The sequence below is a fragment of the Podarcis melisellensis genome, assembly GCF_964234715.1.
Source record: "Podarcis melisellensis genome assembly, chromosome: 4".
In the NCBI taxonomy this organism is placed as follows: domain Eukaryota; kingdom Metazoa; phylum Chordata; class Lepidosauria; order Squamata; family Lacertidae; genus Podarcis; species Podarcis melisellensis.
Genome location: NC_138531.1, coordinates 21,767,123 through 21,782,181, shown reverse-complemented (window position 1 = coordinate 21,782,181; position 15,059 = coordinate 21,767,123). Strand labels below are relative to the sequence as shown.

Sequence of the window (15,059 nt, the reverse complement as noted above, 5' to 3'; positions counted from 1 at the left end):
AACGCGCACACCTGACAGGGATATCCACTTCTTGCCCTGCCATTACTTCTCGCGTGGGGGGGGGGGCGTCGTCGTTGAACCTGGCGCCCTGTTCCCTCCTGCCTCCCCCCCCACCCTCGGATGGACCTGGCCGAGATGGACACGCCTCCTGGGGCACTTCATCCTCCTCGCCATCCCCCCACCTGGCCTGACAACACCCCCCCCCCCGCCATCCTCCGCCGGGCATGTCTCTTCTCGGAAGCCTCACTCGCTCCGCATCCCCCCCCCCAGTGGGGGTTTCCTCCTCTTACGAGTCAGGGCGTATCCAGGGGCCGGATCCTGGCCTCGTTTCCTCGGGAAGGAAACCCTTTCCCTAAAAAAAGGGGGGGAAACTGTACTTCCCTCCCAGGAAAGCGTGCGTGAAGGCGCAGCCCAAGGCAGAAGAAGCAAAAAGAGGAGAGGACGCCTTGGGGAGATTTCTCTCTTTCTCTATCCCCTCTTGCCTCTCTTTTCTCTCCTAATCCGCATGTCGGAATTTGCATGGCTCAGCTTAACCTAATCAGCTGGGGGGTAAGGAGCGCTTGGGTGGGTGAAGAGAAGGGGGACGCAGCCTGCTTCCGGCCGGCCTTTCCTCCTTTCGTTTTCCATTCCAACCTGCGTATATCATACTTAGACCCCATTTCCCGTCGCTCAAACCCTTCTGTTTCCCGTTCCTTGCATCGGGATGCTGAGCGCACAGGAACGGGAAGGAGAGGGTGGTCCTTTCTAGCTGCGGCGTCTGTCTCCAGACGTGCGCTTCTCTCTCTCCCACCCCTCCTTTCTTTCTATCCCTGTGAAAACTTCCGTCCATTCACATTGAGTCCCGCCCTTGCTTCCTTCCCCGCGATCTCTATGAATGAATGAGTGGCTGAAAAACTTTGGAGGGGGATTTCATATTGCCTGCCCTTACACGAATAAAGGCTGGGAAACATTTCTGGGTAATTCGCAGATTTGTTCAGTCCCACCCCACATCAAATCACAAAACCCAACACTCAAAGTTGTGGCTGTACATTCATACACTGATATCAGGGTGAATGTTTGATGTAATGTTTACATAGTTTTACCCATCCCCAGTTATGTTTGAAAGTTCTATGATTTTTTTATGATCTGCAGTCTCTTGGTGTATTGTTTGGAATGGCAAATGGAGCACATTCATTGTGTTTCTATTTGTGTTTAGTTTGGCAGCTTAATTGTTGCTTCCCTGCCTCCTTTTACACTGGGTATAGTACTGTAGCTATATAGTAAGCTAAACTGAAGATTCACAACAAGGATATAATTTATTTCAAACAAAATATGTGTTATAAAATCTTTCATAATCTACACAGAATAGAATTTATATTTTGGCAGCCTTTATTTTAATTCCTACTGCATTATTATTCACATTGAATTTGTTGCAAGGTTTTAGTGTGATGATATTACTATTCTAAGACATTTGCTATTAACAATAACTTGGTATAGTCATTCACAATTAATTGTCTTAAGAATTTGATGCTGCTATCTAATCCTGTTTCTACCTTTTGACAGGACTGGCACTTAAACATATTTTTAGTATCCTAGAATTTTTCAGATAGTTCTTGGCCATGGATGTGTTTATTAATTTATAAGAACAAAGTGCTGTACAGTAAAACAAAAGTTAGACCAGTCTTGCCTGCAAATAGGTAAAAAGAGGGAGAAAGGGAGCTTTAGCATTTCATTCAGTGATGTATATTCACTTTGCTAAGGCACTTGAATTTGTGATGAGGACTAGTATGTATCACATGACTATCCTGCTGATGGGAAACTTTTTGTGCTTGATTGCTTGATTGTCATAATCATGTTACTTTTATTGTCACAAGCAGAAATGCCATTGCATTAACATATTGAGAAGATTGTTGTAGCTGGCGAAGTTTCAGATTCTAAAAACATGTTCACTATACATCTGCAATGTGCTGTGGAAAATATGGCCACCATGAGCTGGACATATGTCAAGAAATGTTTTTAAATTCTTGCTCTCAGCATTGTTGACTACTTCATTCTCAGTGACTTGAAGGTTCTTCTGACATACTAACTTGCTCTCCAGTTTATCAGAAATAAAATGTGATTAAACAAAGAAACATAGATGTACGAAAATGTACAGCCTTTAAAAACTGCTGAAGCTAGATTCTATCTGGTTACAAGCTGTTCCATCACCACATAACTCTTAGCTGTTAAAGGCTGAACCATAAGAAGTGTACTGGTCAGGTTTTAAAGGAATTGCTTTACTATGCAATGCAATATGACAGACCACTGCTTCACAGATCTCTTAGCTGCCTTTCTACCTTCTCTCCCCTCTATGTAAATTTCATTGTATATTTTTCCGTTGTACTGTCAAAACTCTGTATAGTGCATTTTCTTTGCTATGTGAGGTATTCCTCCCTCTGTACTATTCTATATATTTCTTAGAGTTAATGTTGCTTAATATGTTGGAAATACTATGGACGTGTTGGCAAATAATACCACATGTAGTTAATATGTTCTAAAATCTTGCTGTTCTGGGGTTGAGTTCTTCTGTTTATTGTATATCACTGGCTACCATAGTGAAATTGTTTCCCAGCAGAGGTACTAGTCAACTTGGATCTGGGAAATATCCTCTGTGTTAGAAAATACTTTTTTTTTTCATGCTGGTGCCCACCTAATCTAGTTGAAGCCTGGTGAAAAAATTAAATCACTGTCACTCAATCTGGTTCTACTAAAGTCTTCAGTTTGCTTTTTTGGAAACATTCAAATCATTTATTTCACATCTGTTTTTGATCTTCCTTGGATATAGTGCTATCATCTGGATCCTTGTTATCATCTTTTGTCTCTCATGTTTGTACATAATTGTTCTGCTTGGTCAGTTGGCAAAATATTGCCTACTGAAAAATAATTGGTTCCCCTGATATTGGTTGCAATACTGGTAGTATCTTCTTGTTTGTCTTCCTCAAAGTCCTTGAAAAATGAATCTCTTCCTCAACAAGGCCCTTGAAAAGAATCTTAACAGTGCATAGGTTCAGAAATACTGTAACAAACTCTTAACAGACACATGAGAGCTGGCACGAACCTCTGGCTTGTACAACTATATTCCCCTGTATAATGGAGGGGAGGAGATTTATAGTTTCTGCCATCATTAGGAACCAACAGTGGTTTGTTTCTTCTTAAAGGTAAAGGTACCCCTGCCCGTTCGGGTCAGTCTTGCCAGATTCTAGGGTTGTGCGCTCATCTCACTCTATAGGCCGGGAGCCAGCGCTGTCCGCAGACACTTCCGGGTCACGTGGCCAGCGTGACAAGCTGCATCTGGCGAGCCAGCGCAGCACACGGAGCGCCGTTTACCTTCCCGCTGGAAAGCGGTCCCTATTTATCTACTTGCACCCGGAGGTGCTTTCGAACTGCTAGGTTGGCAGGCGCTGGGACCGAACAACGGGAGCGCACCCCACCCTTGTTTCTTCTTACAAACACTGTAAACAGTGGTTTTTGCAGACCAGATTTTTTTTTTTTTTTTTTTACAATCCAGGATATAAAATCTAGATCTCATCCTGAGTCATGGTTTGTTATACCTGAACTGCATCAGTGAATTAAGTAAATTCCTTTATTAGATCACTTGGAAGCTTTGGGTGTGTTGTGATGCCTCATTCCAGGGTTTCCTAACCTAACAGCATTGTATCACCAGGTGCTCAATGGGGCCTTGGGGAAACCTGAAGCACTATGCTGAGAGCCCTGGAAGTGTTTTCTGGCAATAAGGTCATACATATATGATAATGAGCACTATATTAGTGAGGGAAAGCTCTTTGCTTTCAGTTACGATTTGTTCTGGTCTCTTATCCATTCACTAACATTATTTTAGTTATTTATTCATACTAATATTCCCTCTCACCTCTATCTTCCAAAGCTGATCCCTTTACAGTACTACTACTACTACTACTACTACCACCACTACTACTAAATGTAGATTCCATCCTTGCTCCTGAAGGGCACAGGGCAGCAAACAACAGAGTAGTTAAACAATACAATTAAAAGTTTTTAGAAAATTAGGGGGGGGAATTAAAGTCATAAAGCCTCACATCTATTGATGTGAGTCACTCATGTTTTCTTTATCTAGCGTTGGGCAACCTCAGCGCACTGGCCTAAGTTCCCTGTTTGCTGCTTTTGCTAAACAGTGCTCACTGGCCCCATACCTGTGGCAAAGCAAAATTTGCAGGCATTGTCAATCGGTCCTGTTCCTTTGCAAGTACCAACAATCAGCAAATTGTCAGTGCTTACAAAACCCTTGCCTTCAGTGGCGGAGAAAGGCTCTCGGGCACCAGGGGCAGTGTGCCCAGAGGCCAGGCGCAGCGCCCATAGGGACGAGACGGCGCGCAGCGGGCCCTCAGCCGCCCTACAGCTGGGGGGGAGGAAGCGGGCAGACAGCAGAGAGCCTGCGGGCTCCGAGATGTGTGGCTCGTGCATCCCGCAGGCCTCACGGTGACAGGTGTTACCCACCATTTTGTCACACACACACCCCGTCAGGATGACACCTGGGGCGGACCACACCCTCCGCATCCCCCTCCGTACGCCCCTGCATGCCTGACAGCCTTTTTTCAAAGTCCATATGCTTATATTAACTAATAATAACCGCATTGAAAAAACTTTGTGAACTGGTAGAGGCATTCATTATGGAACTACAGTGGTACCTTGGGTTAAGTACTTAATTCGTTCCGGAGGTCCGTTCTTAACCTGAAACTGTTCTTAACCTGAAGCACCACTTTAGCTAATGGGGCCTCATGCTGCCGCTGCACCGCCGGAGCCCAATTTCTGTTCTTATCCTGAAGCAAAGTTCTTAACCTGAATCACTATTTCTGGGTTAGCAGAGTGTGTAACCGGAAGCGTATGTAACCCGAGGTACCACTGTATAGTGAGTCCATAGTTTTAAGGGGACTTGCTTTTTAAACATTCAGTCATTATAAACTCCAAAAACTTTGTTGTGAAGATAAGATGGTTTATCCTATCAATATGACATTTGACATGGGAATTTACTTTCATTAGTAGCGTAATTTGGGCAAATTGCAGAAAAATTCTATAAAAAATTGTTGAGTTAAGCAGTTTTAGAAAGTTTGCTTTTTAAAGCTACAGGTGCTTCAAATGTTAAGTGTTTTCTGGTCATCAAATACGCATTCAAATTTTCATTTTTGTCTTTTAGATTATATAAGATAATCAGAGATATTGTGGGAGTCTGCCCTTCAGTGGAAATGCATTGTGTATTTCTAAAACTATCAAGTTTCTAAGACCCCATTTTAAATGGGAAACAATGCATGTCAGGAATTCTGTGGGTGCAAAGAAGTGAAGGAAGTCCTGGCAAATGCAGCACATGCCTGATTTGGCAGATGGAGTTGCCAGGGTAGAGCTGCATCCTAGCTGCCATCATATCAAGCAGAAGGTGGGGATAGTGGTATCTAGAGATGTGAATGCCTGAAAAAAGAGGGGGGAAATGAAGGACTTCCCCAATTTCCCTATCCTTCCCCATTTGTTTTTGAAAAGCTCACCAGATGCTTAGGCAAAACTTGCATAGGAAGGTACCTAGCACTGTGTCAGACCATTGGTTTGTCTAAGTAAGTATTGTCTACACTGACAGGCAGTGGTTTCCAGGATTTCAGACAGGCTTATCTTCTGCCCCTACCTGAAGATGCCAACCTGGGACTTTCTGTATGCAAAACTGACTTTTTACCAATGGCTAGAGGCTTGGCAAGCCACTTGATGGATCTGATCAACCCCACAGACTGTTGGCTTGCCACTTTGGCTATAAAAAGTAAACATGTACTTCAGTCTGTCATAATGATCACATAGAACTTTGTCTCCTTTTGCTCACACTTACCCTTGGTCTGTGAGCCCAATCCTTTTAAGCTCTTGTTTGGAGTTTTTGGGGCATCGCTTGCTGAAATTTGTGGTATGTCAAATTTTAACATATGCTTTGAAATGCTAAACCATTAATTCTGACAATCAACCTCTGGCAAAGTTTATTTTAAGTTGAGCACAATCTTTAACCAAAAGTTAAACCAGCAGAGTACCTAATAATAATTAAAGCATTCTCCTTGTAGATATGCTCTGCTTAAAAAAATCTAAATATTTAATAATATTAAAATAGAACCATCCTGTAGCAGAGCCTAGTCCTGTGCAGTTTAATTCATAAATATTGGGTTTACCACCTCTTATTTCTTTTGTGTATCACTAAATAGTGATTTGCCCCACTGCCTGTTTGCCTCCAGTTTTGTGTCCTTTTCTTCATCCTTGGTCTATCATCTTTATTCTCTCTCCTTTGTATATAGGTGGAATCTAGACACTTATAAAAAATGTTGTGAAAAATGCTATTTTTTAATGTTTTGAAAAACATTGAGTTTGCCATCACTCATCATTGCCATCTAGTGTCCCATTTGTATAATGCACTTTACAGCACACTTAAAATGTTTTATTTGCAGCTGTGGTGTAGTGGTTAAGAGTGATAGACTCATAATCTGGGGAACTGGGTTCGTGTCCCTGCTCCTCCACATGCAGCTGCTGGGTGAACTTGGGCCAGTCACACTTCTCTGAAGTCTCTCAGTCCCACTCACCTCACAAGAGTGTTAGTTGTGGGGGAGGAAGGGAAAGGAGAGTGTTAGCCGCTTTGAGACTCCTTCGGGTGGTGATAAAGCGGGATATCAAATCCCAACTCCTCCTCTTTTCTGTGTAGCTGAGTCCTTAGTATGAGTTTTTACTAATGCCTTTCTCTAACTCAAATGAAATAATGTAGGGGAAGCAGGGGAGATTCATTATTTCCCTCACCTGGAAATAGGAAGATTGGAACTGTAAAGCCTAAGATATGAGGATACAATATGTAGGATCAGAGAACATGTTTATTGCTTATTAGAACAACTTGTCTCTTAAATGAAAGGCACTCATTCTAGGGGAAGTATGTAGCTTCAAATTATAAGACATATTTAAAACTATTGTTTTTGTTTTTTAAATACACACTTAAAATATGCTTTGAGAGCCAGAGCTATGATACACCCTAATCTATTTGTGTTCATACATATTTTTTTCCTTTTGAATTCCAGAGGATTATTCTGTAATCTAGGAGCGGCAGGATAAAATGCCATTATAATCCTGGGGCTGTCAGTTTGGTTCATGAGATTTATCACTAGCTACTTTACCTCAGTGAATCTCCTGTGAATACTCTTTGGATTTTTACAGCCCATGTGCAGTGATGAGAATTTAATAAAATGGAACTATTTGAACATATATTTCATTCAAAAATTGTTTTAGTTTATGGACGTATCTAAGAACCTTCTCTTAATCAGACTCCTGATTCAGTTCTATGGCTCAGGCCAGACAATACAAAAGATGATTTGGTGCTATGGGAATTAACCTTGTGCTCACATGTGCTTTCCCTTGCTTCAATAAATTGCTTTGTGGTTTGATCAGACCACAGTTTCCTATGCCTAGAGAGGTTTGCCATGTACCAACCTGATTGTCCTTTTGGCACCAATCAGAGACTGATATGGTTTTAATCCTGCTGTTTTATGCTGTTCTTATATTTTATGCTTTTGGGGGGCACTTTTTGTAAATTGTTCCAGGAATACAATTGAATGGCAAAGTAAACAGACTTATTGCTTGTTTGTGCTTGCCCTTTAAACCACAAATGGAATCAGTTCCATGTATGTGGATTGAGTAGATAAACTCTAACTTTTCTGTAGTGTTAACTCGTAAAATGTTTGGGAAATGGATTAAGAATTAGTCAGCAAACTTGTTGGATTATTTATATATATACACACACAATTTAACCTAATTCTTATAGAGAGCACCCATCGCTGGAATATATGAACTGATAGCATGGCTAAATGAGACTTGAAGTTAGGCTTGAAATTTTTGATGATTAAGTCCCCCATCAGATTTTATTCGATAATTCCACTAGAGCTATGTCTGTTTTTCAGCCACTGCAGGGGTATTCTGCTTCAAGTCCTTTACCTGTAGATTCACTAAACATTTTTTCAGTATACCTTGGTGCCCACTTCATTGGTAAAATTTGATGAGGAATTCTGCATTCCTTATTCCAGTAGAAACTTGTTGAACATTTTTTTTCAGAAGTTGTTTGGTTTTACCTACAGTTTAATGCCTTTCGGCAAGATCAGCAGCAGAAAAAATTGAGAGAGCATGCCTGCAAATTTGAATTCCACCCTACTGACTTAAACCAGTTACACATCGTTTGTCTTGTCATTAGTTGAGGATTAATTAGAGCTCATGAAAATTCACAGAATACTGAGTAGGAATTTGAGCTTTCAGAAGCATGTTTCTCTTCTTCCCTCAAATCTTTTGGTGGTAAAAAGGTACTCCTCTCACTCACCAAATGATCCTTAGAGGAGCCCCATTGGCCACTCCAGCCCCCTTCTCCCAGTCCAAGATTGAACGGAAACTAGTGATGGGCTGCTTATTTCCTTTAAGCTTCCAGTCCTGGTTGATTGAGGGCTAGTGCCTGCCCAGTAGTTAATAGGAATTCCTGTCAACTTGAGAGCAGTGTCCAGGCTTGTATGTCCAGGCTTCACAGAGTAGTAAATTTAGAGTTAAATGTATTCATAGGTATCTATCCTTGATACATCTATGTTGCCATCTAACCGTAGAACATAGATTGGTTGCAATAGACAAAAATATATGGCTGCTTTCATCTACACATTGTAATTTACCAAGTCCCTAAAATACCGGTAACTTTTATCTAAATTGAAAATATGCTTTATATGAATAATGTACCTCTTCTCATGAGAAGACTCCCTGGAAAAGACCCTGATGTTGGGAAACATTGAGGGCACAAGGAGAAGGGGATGACAGAGGATGAGATGGTTGGATAGTGTTTTCGAAGCTACCAGCATGAGTTTGACCAAGCTGCGGGAGGCAGTGGAAGACAGGAGTGCCTGGCATGCTCTGGTCCATGGGGTCACGAAGAGTCGGACACGACTAAACAATAACAACCTCTTTACTATTAGCTCATTTTAATTAACCTAAGATTTCCCCAACCATTGAAATTTGGGGCAACAGTGTACTTTATAATGAGAGAAAAGGAACAATATCCTTAAATGAAAGATTTATAGTCAATTTGCACTTGAACATTTTAGTAGCTGAACCACTGAAGATTTATTTTGTATTGTGTGAATTCACTTCCATGTTCCTGACCAGTACAGCTTGTTGATTTTTAAAATACTGTATTTTTAATATAGTGCTGAGAAAATGCCCCATTGGACTGAGCAACAGTGAATTCACTGTAATGTTTTGAAGTAATATGCATAGAATAGTACTGCACATGACTTTAAATGTATGTACTCCAACCACTAGATGGAGTAATATGAAAGCATTTTAAATAAGATGCATCATACTTCAAGAAACTATACTTGAAGACAAATTGTATTCTTTTGGGTTTTATATGAAATATTTGTTTATCACCAGTGAGAAACATATTTTTCAAGTCATATCTGTAACATTTTTAAGCTTGTGGATAATAAACCAAAATATTTCTAGTAGAAGGTAGTATTCAAATCAAAGAAGCTGCTTGTTGTTGTTTAGTCGTTTAGTCATGTCCGACTCTTCGTGACTCCATGGCCAGAGCACGCCAGGCACTCCTGTCTTCAACTGCCTCCCGCAGTTTGGTCAAACTCATGCTGGTAGCTTCGAGAACATTGTCCAACCATCTCATCCTCTGTCGTCCCCTTCTCCTTGTGTCCTCAATCTTTCCCAACATCAGGGTCTTTTCCAGGGAGTCTTCTCATGAGGTGGCCAAAGTATTGGAGCCTCAGCTTCAGGATCTGTCCTTCCAGTGAGCACCCAGGGCTGATTTCCTTAAGAATGGATAGGTTTGATCTTCTTGCAGTCCATGGGACTCTCAAGAGTCTCCCCCAGCACCATAATTCAAAAGCATCAATTCTTCTGTGATCAGCCTTTATGGTCCAGCTCTCAATTCCATACATGACTACTGGGAAAACCATAGCTTTAACTATACGGACCTTTGTCGGTAAGGTGGTGTCTCTGCTTTTTAAGATACTGTCTAGGTTTGTCATCACTTTTTCTTGGAATCCAAGAAAGTAAAATCTCTCACTGCCTCCATTTCTTCCCCTTCCTATTTGCCAGGAGGTGATGGGACCACTGGCCATGATCTTAGGTTTTTTGATGTTGAGCTTCAGACCATATTTTGCGCTCTCTTCTTTTACCCTCATTAAAAGGTTCTTTAAATCCTCCTCACTTTCTGCCATCAAGGTTGTTTCATCTGCATATCTGAGGTTGTTGATATTTATTCCGGCAATCTTAATTCCGGCTTGGGATTCATCCAGCCCAGCCTTTCGCATGATGAATTCTGCATATAAGTTAAATAAGCAGGGAGAAAATATACAGCCTTGTCATACTCCTTTCCCAAATTTGAACCAATCAGTTCTTCCATATCCAGTTCTAACTGTAGCTTCTTGTCCACACAGAGATTTCTCAGGAGACAGATGAGGTGATCAGGCACTGCCATTTCTTTAAGAAGTTGCCATAGTTTGCTGTGGTCAACACAATCAAATGCTTTTGTGTAGTCAATGAAGCAGAAGTAGATGTTTTTCTGGAACTCTCTAGCTTTCTCCATAATCCAGTCCATGTTTGCAATTTGGTCTCTGGTTCCTCTGCCCCTTTGAAATCCAGCTTGCACTTCTGGGAGTTCTCGGTCCATATACTGCTTTAGCCTGCCTTGTAGAATTTTAAGCATAACCTTGCTAGCGTGTGAAATGAGTGCAATTGTGAGGTAGTTGGAGCATTCTTTGGCACTGCCCTTCTTTGGGATTGGGATGAAGACTGATCTTCTCCAATCCTCTGGCCACTGCTGAGTTTTCCAAACTTGTTGGCATATTGAGTGTAGCACCTTAACAGCATCATCTTTTAAAATTTTAAATAGTTCAGCTGGAATATCATCACTTCCACTGGCTTTGTTATTAGCAGTGCTTTCTAAGGCCCATTTGACTTCACTCTCCAGGATGTCTGGCTCAAGGTCAGCAACCACACTTACCTTTGCTTTAAAATAAACTTTCTAACAGCATAGCTTATACACTATAGAAGAAAAATGCTTATCCTTGATCTTATGTACTCCTTGATCTTATGTACAAACAAATTAAGATCAATTGAGTATAAGCAGTTGTCTCTAGTGCTTACTCTAAAGGCTGGAAAAAATATTTCCAATTTCTAGGCTCTTATCAAGCATTGTAAGAAGAAACGCCTGCTTGGAGTGGCTGTAATAATTAATAGACAGAGAAGGGAATACAAACTGATGTTCTGGATAGGGTTGCACTTGCTCTGAACGAACAGGTTTGTTGTTTGGGAGTGCTGCAGGCTCCATCTCTCTCACTTGAGGCTCAAGTAGCCTCAGAGGCTAGGAGTGCCTTTGACCAGCTATGGCTGGTATGCCAACTACAGTCATACCTCAGGATAAATACGCTTCAGGTTGACCGCTTTCGGGTTGCGCTCTGCGGCGACCCGGAAGTACCGGAGTGTGTTATTTCCGGGTTTCGCCGCTCGCGCATGCGCAGACGGTCAAAATGACGTCACACCCATGTGCAGAAGCGGCGAAACGCAACTCGCGCACGCGCAGACACACTGTTGCGTCTTAGGTTCTGTTCAGGATGTGAACGGGGCTCCTGAACAGATCCCGTTTGCATCCCGAGGTACCACTGTATAGCTGTTCTTGGAGAGGGATAGCTTGACCACAGTGATTTATCTATCTATGAATTGGTAAGCTCTAACAGAGATTCCCCCATCACAAAAGCTCAATTATTAAGCAGGAATGTGAGGAATTCGGCAGTCCTTAAGGTATTTGGGCCCAAGTTGTCAAGGGTATTGTAAATTAATACAAGAAACTTGAACTTTGCCAAGTAGGTAAAAAGGTAAAGTCTAAGGATGGACAGTTAAGTCCAGTCAAAGGCAACTAGGGGGTGCGGCACTCATCTCACTTCAGGCTGAGGGAGCCAATGTTTGTCCACAGACATTTTTCCAGGTCATGTGGCCAGCATGACTAGGCTACTTCTAGGGCAACGGGACACTGTGACGAGTGCCAAAGCGCACAGAAACACCACTTACCTTCCTGCTGCAGCAATACCTATTTATCTACTTGCACTGGTATGCTTCTGAACTGCTAGGTTGACAGAGGCTGGGACAGAGCAACAGGAGCTCACCCCATTGTGTGGATTTGAACTGCTGACCTTCTGATTGGCAAGTTCAAGAGGCTCAGTGGTTTAGACCACAGTGCCACCCGCTCCCCTTACTTTGCCAAGTAACACAGGTGCAGCCAGTGCAAACGTTTAGGCACCAGAGTTATGTGCTGGTGGTAGTCTGTCCACTGGCATGGGGGGGGCATTGCCCCAGGTGCACAACGGAGAGGGATGCCTGAACCCTGCAGAGATCCTTGGTGTGCAGCTGGGTGAGTGCAGAGAGTGAAGACCACCCTCTGTGCCTCATGCCTGCCCACAGTCTTAACCCTCTATTTACCGTAACCCAGCCCTCATTCCCGACGAGCAGTTGATCTGCAGCTGGCAACTCCACTCCTGGATCAAACTGCTGCCCCTCTCGGCTGGGTGACACCGAGTGAGGATGCTTCCAAGCAGCATTCTTGCAGCTGGGCTGGGTGCAGTGGCCTCCCAGCACATCATTAATGGGTAGAAGTCAATAGCTGCTTCACCAATTTTAATGCATATGCTAACAAATTTTAAAAGGCTCTCTCAAAGACAAAACAAAGAAATTGGGGACAGGAAGCTAGAAAATGATACTGCATGGGCCAGGTACCAAAAAATAAGTACAGGTGCAACATACATGAATATAAGAAACAGGAAATATCTTTTTCAAAAAAATGGTTTTTTTATTAAGGATTTTCATAATACAAGCAGAACAAGTGGAATACTGAGTTCTCTCCTAAAGGCAATTCTCAGCCCCACAAGCTACAGAAGGTAGCAGCCCATCCCAGCTCTCACCTGGGATCCCTCCTTTTCCTTCCTGCCTCTCATTTGGGGGAACCAACATAACCCTGTCTCCAACCCTGGAAACAGAAAAAATATCTGTTTTGATATCAGGGAGGGGAACCTCAAGCCCAGAGGCTGAATGTGGCCCTCCAAACCTCTCTCTGGTCCTCAGAACTCTCCCCAGGTCAGTTCTCTCTTCCCAAGGCCATAGCCCTCATCAACCCTTATTATACAGTGGTAACTCCGGTTACGAACTTAATTCATTCTGGAGGTCCATTCTTAACCCGAAACCGTTCTTAATCTGAGGTGCGCTTTCGCTAATGGGGTCTCCCGCTGCTGGCGCGCGACTTCTACAATAATATTTTAAATTTAAATTCAGACTTCAATTCTGATATTAAACATATGGGATTGGATTCGGCTAACTGGTCTTGCTAGCAGAAGCCCTCATAATAATGTACGCTAGTGCAGTGTTTCTTCGCCATCCCTCTCCCTGCTACACCCTGTTGGCTTGGGGGTGTTGGTAGAAGCCTGAAAACAGTGCATGAGAAGAGTAGAGTGAAGATTGCTCCATTACGCAAGTAGCAATGTGCGCTAACAGAATGTTTGTTTCAGCATGATGATGAATTCCTCCCATAGGGTGGTATTCAATTAAGTTTTAATTAGAGTAGATCCATTGAACTTAATGGCACTAATGTGGACATGCTCATTTGTATAAATGGGTCTTAGTTGAACACACCTCATAGTCTTGTTTTCTGTATTCACTGTGAGTTACTTTCAAATACAGTTTTATTCAGAAGTGTTAAATATGTTTGTTCCATTCTGAGTGGACATAGGATTACAAGTTTACAGCACATTCCTATACTTCTCTACCTTAAGTCACATGGAATTCAGTAGGGCTTATGACCAGAAAATAGAGTTTAGTATATATTTTTTGTTTGTGTGTGCCCCCAGTTAAAATAACAAGGTGTGTCCTCTTTGTTTGGACAAGGGGAAAAGCCAAAAACGACAGAACAAAATCTTATGCTCCCTGGTGGTTTTCTACTCACAGTACAAGCGTGTAATAAAGTGATTTGAAATAGGCTTGCACATTAATATGTGTTAAAGTGTTTCCATAGCAGCAGTAGGTGGGACAATTCTCCTGAATTTTGATTTTTATGAAAGAGATATGGTTCCCTGTCAGTTCCCCCACCCAATGCAGTACTCCCCCACCCTGCAATATTTAGGTCAAGCAAAGAAACGTTGAATTTGAAGCTAAGCATTCTGGGCTAGCCTTTTCTTGCAGCAGATGAGAATTCTTTGTGCCTGACAGTAGAAGCCGCAGCAGCATCTTTGCTTTAATAAGATTTGAGGATATTTGACAAATGGAAATGAGGCAATTTCTTTAACAATATTATGTTTCAGTCTATTGTATTAATAGCATTTGAGAGAGCATTCTCTTTGAGAGAGGGTTATATTGTGAGGTGTGGCTCTTGCTGAAACCACAGGATTTTTAGCACTCAGCTAAGCAAGCTTACAATACGGTCACTGATGGTATTTAATCTGAATAGCTACTAGCTGGACTTGGTAAAGAAGACTGTGCCTGTGAAGCAAAGGAATTAGTCTCTGAAGAGATCATTTAGCAAGAAATGCAAGCCAAATTGTTTCTGGAATGGGTTGCACTACTAGCGTAATTTTATTTAAAGGCATTCGTACAGTTATTGAGAGAAACTGTTCATATATTTGCAAACATCAAGGAGAAAACAATGCTCTGGAATATGCAGCAAATAGTTTGACAAAAGAAGATTCTGGACTATTGAGCCATTCATTACTGGTAAATGTTCACTTGTTTCATTAAGATTTTTTTAAAACTGACTTAATATGATTTTTTTTTTTATATCTGGTGTTTCAGAAATGGTCCAACTACTGAACACAATGCTGTTGAGTCTTTATTGGCACTATAAAAGCTATTTGGAATGGGATTTTAATACTGCTCTTATTTTGTGAAAAGCAACATATCTTGCATAGATATGCTTATTCATAATTATAGGAAGCTCTCTGTTGTTGTACAAATGTCCAAATCATACATTTGGATAAACCATGATT

At 41.8% G+C, this 15,059-nt stretch overlaps 1 protein-coding gene across 17 annotated transcripts in view; it reads left to right on the top strand.

The window, feature by feature from the left end:
- The window catches only part of DOCK9 (dedicator of cytokinesis 9), a 134,221-nt gene that overhangs the window by 35,253 nt on the left and 83,909 nt on the right, over nt 1-15,059 (top strand). For 6 of the 17 annotated variants that reach the window (XM_081908107.1, XM_081908113.1, XM_081908112.1 and 3 more), the window contains exon 1: nt 14,280-14,787. The exons of 6 other annotated variants lie outside the window; for them this stretch is intronic. In XM_081908107.1, coding sequence (XP_081764233.1) covers nt 14,626-14,787 — 162 coding nt within the window. In that variant the 5' untranslated portion in view covers nt 14,280-14,625. Of the gene's footprint in view, nt 1-14,279; nt 14,788-15,059 lie in introns of those variants that run through there. 5 more of the 17 variants (XM_081908109.1, XM_081908106.1, XM_081908116.1 and 2 more) reach the window with 2 other exon arrangements.